This window comes from Poecilia latipinna, unplaced genomic scaffold (assembly GCF_001443285.1).
Source record: "Poecilia latipinna isolate Pla-1442-1.1 unplaced genomic scaffold, P_latipinna-1.0 Scaffold1572, whole genome shotgun sequence".
Taxonomy (NCBI): Eukaryota; Metazoa; Chordata; class Actinopteri; order Cyprinodontiformes; family Poeciliidae; genus Poecilia; species Poecilia latipinna.
This window is the reverse complement of record NW_015114188.1, coordinates 114908-119802: the sequence shown is the minus strand read 5'-3', so window position 1 is coordinate 119802 and position 4895 is coordinate 114908. Positions and strand designations below refer to the sequence as shown.

Here is a 4895-nt window from a genome sequence, read left to right as displayed (position 1 = left end):
ACAAGCGAACAAATCTGCCTCCCCTGAGCAGCCCTTCCTCTGACCCCCTCCCACCTCCCCCGAAATAAGAAGACAGACAAACTTTGTAGCCAATTAGCTAACACCTAAAAATGCAATCACTGCTCTGGGGTTGCAGCTATTTAAACTCCCACAGGTCTAGAGTAGGGTAGGGCACAAACTGCAGCCCTATGAACACAGCAACCAGAGCCAGAGTGTGTAGTTCATCCACTGTAAATAACGCTGCTGCATTCTTAGCCTGTGAGGGAGTGTGCACAGTGAAAGAGAAACCAGAGGCAAGTGAAAGAAAAAATGTGCCTGATATTTATTAATGATACATTACAAATGCATGTTCAGTTTTTTTTTTTCCCTCAGTCTAAATCTGTGCTTAAAAAGTTACTCTAGTTTTAGATCTTTTATCATCTCTGCAATGTCTATGAGTGGCCTTCGTTTGGGTTCAGTTCTGTCACAGGACAACATGCTCTGGAAATTCTTGGCTGCTTGGCTCAAGGATGGAAGGATGTGCGCGGCATTCCTTTCTTCTCGGGAGCACAGGAGGACCTCGTTGATCTCCTCGGCGATCTTTCGAGAGAGCACAGTGGGAAACACGCTCTTGACACGCTCGAGCACGTCTTTCCTCAGGACTGGATCGCGGCACACGAGGTTTAATATGAACATACCTGGCAGCAAAAGATTCAAAAGGATGGTATTACAAACAAATGAAAAACTATATTTCTGTTTGAACAGCCTTAAATCTAAATAAGTTGGGAATGTGTGTAGAAAGAAACGGTAACGTTTAAAATACTCAAATGAACACAAAAGTCTTGCATTTACTTTCAGATTTCTTTTGGATACCTGATCCCAAGTTATTTCATGTTTGGTCTTGTCTTCCCACTTCCCAAACACACACACACGCACACACACTTGATTCCTCTACATCTGCATTCCAGAATTATAACATAATCCCAAAACATATGTTAAGACACTGACACACATCTTAAATCACTCCGGCATTAAAAGCTACAATGAAGCATGTTTGGGGTTCAGTGGCTTGCAATAATTTTATTAATCCTTGAACTTTTCCACATTTTGTCATGTTGCAACTATAAACTTTAGTGTATTTTATCGGGATTTTATGTGACAGATCAACACAAAGTGCTGCATACTGAAGTCAATTTAAATGGAAGGAGAGTGATGAAGGTTTTCAATGTTTTTTTTTTCATAAATATAAATCTGAAATGTGGCATGCATATGTAATTAACCCTGAGTCAAAACTTTTTATCAGCTTTGTACATCTAGAAACTGAAGTCATTCTTCTTTACAAAAGAGTTCAATCACATATAGACTGAATAGTGTGTGTCTGAAATTAGCAACTTCCAAGTCTCATCAGAGGTCTTTTGCAAGTAGGTCAAGACTTTGAGAAGGGTCTAGGTTTGATCAAAACCGTGCTGTTGTACCTTTTTGCTAGATGTGTACCTCCACTTCAATCTCAAGACTACTGCAGAATATTCTAAGTTTTTTTTTTTGCAGGAATATATATGAAGTAAAATCGAACCCTTGTTTACCTCTAGGAGTGAGCAAGTTAAAAACTTTCTGCAGAACAGCAGTTTCTACAAAGGCAGCAGGAGGGCAGCTCATCCCCACAGAACTGTCTTTGTTGTCTACATCAAACATGATGATATCAAACAAATGGCCACCTACAAAGACAAAAAAAAAGGAAAAACAGAGTCAGATGTGAGTTTGTTGATTTTTTTTTCTGTCAACGTTCCTGACTCCTTATGTCCACGCCGACCTTCTTTCTCCAGGAAACAGATGCGCTCCAGGCCATCGCCAAGGGTGACGGTCAAACGATCGTCGGGTCGGAATCCGAACCATTCCTTTGCCACCTCCAGCACGACCGGGTCTAATTCCACTACCTCGACGGCAGCATCAGGCACAAAGTCTCGGAGGAACTGAGGCAGGCCTCCTCCGCCGAGGCCCACCAGGAGCACCGAAACCGGAACGTCTAGGAAGGAAGACGGTCGGAAAACGTTTGTAAAAGATGAATCAAATGCTAACTTATGCAGAGGTTGTGGTACATCCAAAAATGTCGGGTCTGCACAGACACACACACCTTTGTTCTGTGGGGTCCCCACGCCAAGCATAGAAAGACCAGCCACCATCACCTCGTGGTGAGCGCAGCACAGGAAGCCGCTGTCCACTGACAGACAGGCTGAAGGTGTAAGTGCTGCCTTGGTCTTCTTTTTGTTCTTCTTCTTGTGACTTGATGCTGCCGAGATACAAATTTTCATCCATTTAATTTATTCATATCATTGCTCTCCATTTCATTATATTAAAATAAAACCTTTAATGTCAAAGTGAAAACTAATTTCTACAACATAAATGACAGTTAAATAAAAAATATGTAGCATAAAATAAGTGATTGCTTAAACATTCGCCGCCTTCCATCAGTATTTAGTAGATTCACTTTTGACCTCAACAACAGCACAATCATTCACTGATCAGTATTGCTGGCTACCATTATAGCATGAAGACAAAAGGACATTCCAAGCAAATCAGAGAAAGGGTTATTGAAAAGTATATGTTGAATGAACTCGTCCTTTCAGGAAAATGTCACACTAAATGTTTAACAACGCACTGCATATGTGTTGATCCTGCTTAAATGCTCCATTAGTTAAAATTGTTATTTTTTTTTAATGCAGTACAGTAAAGAAAAATCTAAAACGCAAAATAAAAAGGAATGACCAGTACCTGATGGGATGAGTCGGCTCTCTGACTGAACCAAGGAAATGTTGGACAGGAACACGAGCCTGCGATACAGCTCTCCATCTTCTCCTCTGACGTTCTCCACGCAGTACTCCCCACTGAGCTGACTCACTCCCCTGCTGACTTCTTCTCGCCAACCGAGATCCCCTCCCACTGACAGAAACGGCACCTGAATGAGGAACAAGAGTCCAAATGGATTACCGGACGAGCTTTTCTAGAGCCGCGACAAGCTCATTTTTGTAGAAGGTGGTTTTAGAAACCAACATCCGAATGTAGGGGAAGGCGCTCTGGTCAAGTGAGACCAACCTTTGACTTTTTGACTTGTTTTTATTGTACATACATAAACATTATGTGTGGCAGAAAAACTTGAGGCTGTGAAAGACTTGAAAGTTGATTTTCTGACATGTTCTTCTCCATCCAGTCTGAAAAAGTCTGAGCTATTTTGCAAACAATCATGGGGAAACCGTTCAATCTACAAGCCCAAAGCTAATTGAGACGTACCCCAAAAAATGGTGACTCTACAAACTCATGAGGGATAGATACAAATGCATTCCATTCTTTTTTTTTTTATTACATACTGCTTTGTGTTGATCTATCAAATAAAATCTTTGAAATTTGTGGTTGGATAGTGACAAAATGCAGAAAAAAAAAAAAACACTTAAGCGGCAGAATACTTGCGTGTTTACCTGCTGGTTGGTTGGCATACCCGGTGGAGCCAAGTCCATCACCACCGGTGAGAGCTCTGATTGGACTGCTTGCATGTCTGTGTACTCCTGATTCCTGTGCATCGAAGCAATAAGCAGGCGACGAAAATTGGCGCTGGCAGCCAGCTGCCTCCTGCCCTCAGTGGAGCTATAAAGCCAAGCCGTCTCACTCCCTCTGGGTACTGTCAAAACAAAACAGTCAGGCAACTGGAATCAATGTAAGAACAAACAAAACAATGTGAATGAGACATGAAGAGCTCACCTATAAATATAGCAAACTGGTTTGATCTTGGCACTTTAGCTCCAGGTGGACAATCTTGCACTGTGAGAGTGTATCTGGGAAGACCCGTCTTGGCGTTACAGAGCGTTAGGGAAAGACTCGAACCAGGGTCTGTGCTTGTACGAAGCCTCTTCCTCAGAACAGAATAAGCCTGATACTCCCTCACGGCAGACAAAAGCTCACACACCTGTGTGTGTCTGACAGGCGCTCCATCATCTCCGACACACATCTCTAGAATGGGAGTAGGCATGGGTTGGCGGAACTTGGTGCAGACGAGGACAAAAACAGGTAGAGCGAAGGTGTCTTCTTCTTCTTTCCCTCTTTCTTCCTGCAGGCAGTGAAGCCTGACCGCCCAGCCCATGTGGACAAAGTGCTCCACAGCCAGCTTGATCACAGCTTCCTGAGCCAGAGTCACACACACATACCGCCCACCGACTTTGAGGACCCGACCAACCTGCGAGCACACAATGACGGGTGGACAAAAACGTGAATCTTATTGTTAATTTGTCTGGTGCTGCATCTGCTGCCGTCTTACCTCGGTGATCATCCTCCTGGCCAGAGCTCCTTCCTCTTCAGATGCCATTGCATCCAGAGTGCCTTTGTCCAGAGCGGCCTGGAAGCTGGCATCCTCATAGGGAGTCTGGGTGGCATCCACCTGATGGAAGGTCAGGTCGGGTCTGCGCTCCGCATTTCGCTGGTTCATGTGAGCCACTACGGTCTCGCTGATGTCTATGTTTGTCAGGTGTTTGTAGCCAACATCATACAGCTGCTCACTCAGCTCAGAGTTACCACAGCCGACGACCAGCACCTACAGGGAGGAACGCAGCGACATGAAGAGCTGTAAATAAAAGGCTTGTGTTCTGCAGTCATGGGTTTATAAAAGTTTTAAACTGTGGCAGGATACTGTTTCTCCCACCTTATCCTGCACTTTGATATATTTGTGAAGAACGCCGCACAGCTTGTTGTAGTCTCCGTACCACTCAAAAGCTCTTTCCCCTCGCTTCTTGAAGAACCTCTCCCAGTACTCTGCAGAGCTGAACTCCTCAGCGGTGCGAGGTAAAAGGCTCATCTTATCCTCTAGGGTGTGAACTCGTTTCAACTGCTACTTTCCAGAACTATTTTTCACTCCGCATGGCTCCTCGGACTCA

At 44.0% G+C, this 4895-nt stretch overlaps 1 protein-coding gene across 1 annotated transcript; it reads right to left on the bottom strand.

Annotated features, from left to right (window-relative positions):
- Window positions 1-354: 354 nt before the first annotated feature.
- On the bottom strand, window positions 355-4895 carry mettl13 (methyltransferase 13, eEF1A lysine and N-terminal methyltransferase). The gene is made up of 9 exons (XM_015058787.1): window positions 4664-4895; window positions 4283-4555; window positions 3730-4201; window positions 3450-3649; window positions 2749-2932; window positions 2111-2266; window positions 1790-2002; window positions 1563-1694; window positions 355-677 (listed from the first exon to the last, which is right to left on the bottom strand). Exons 1-9 carry the CDS (start codon window positions 4814-4816, stop codon window positions 394-396), a joined length of 2067 nt encoding a protein of 688 aa, XP_014914273.1. The 5' UTR covers window positions 4817-4895; the 3' UTR covers window positions 355-393.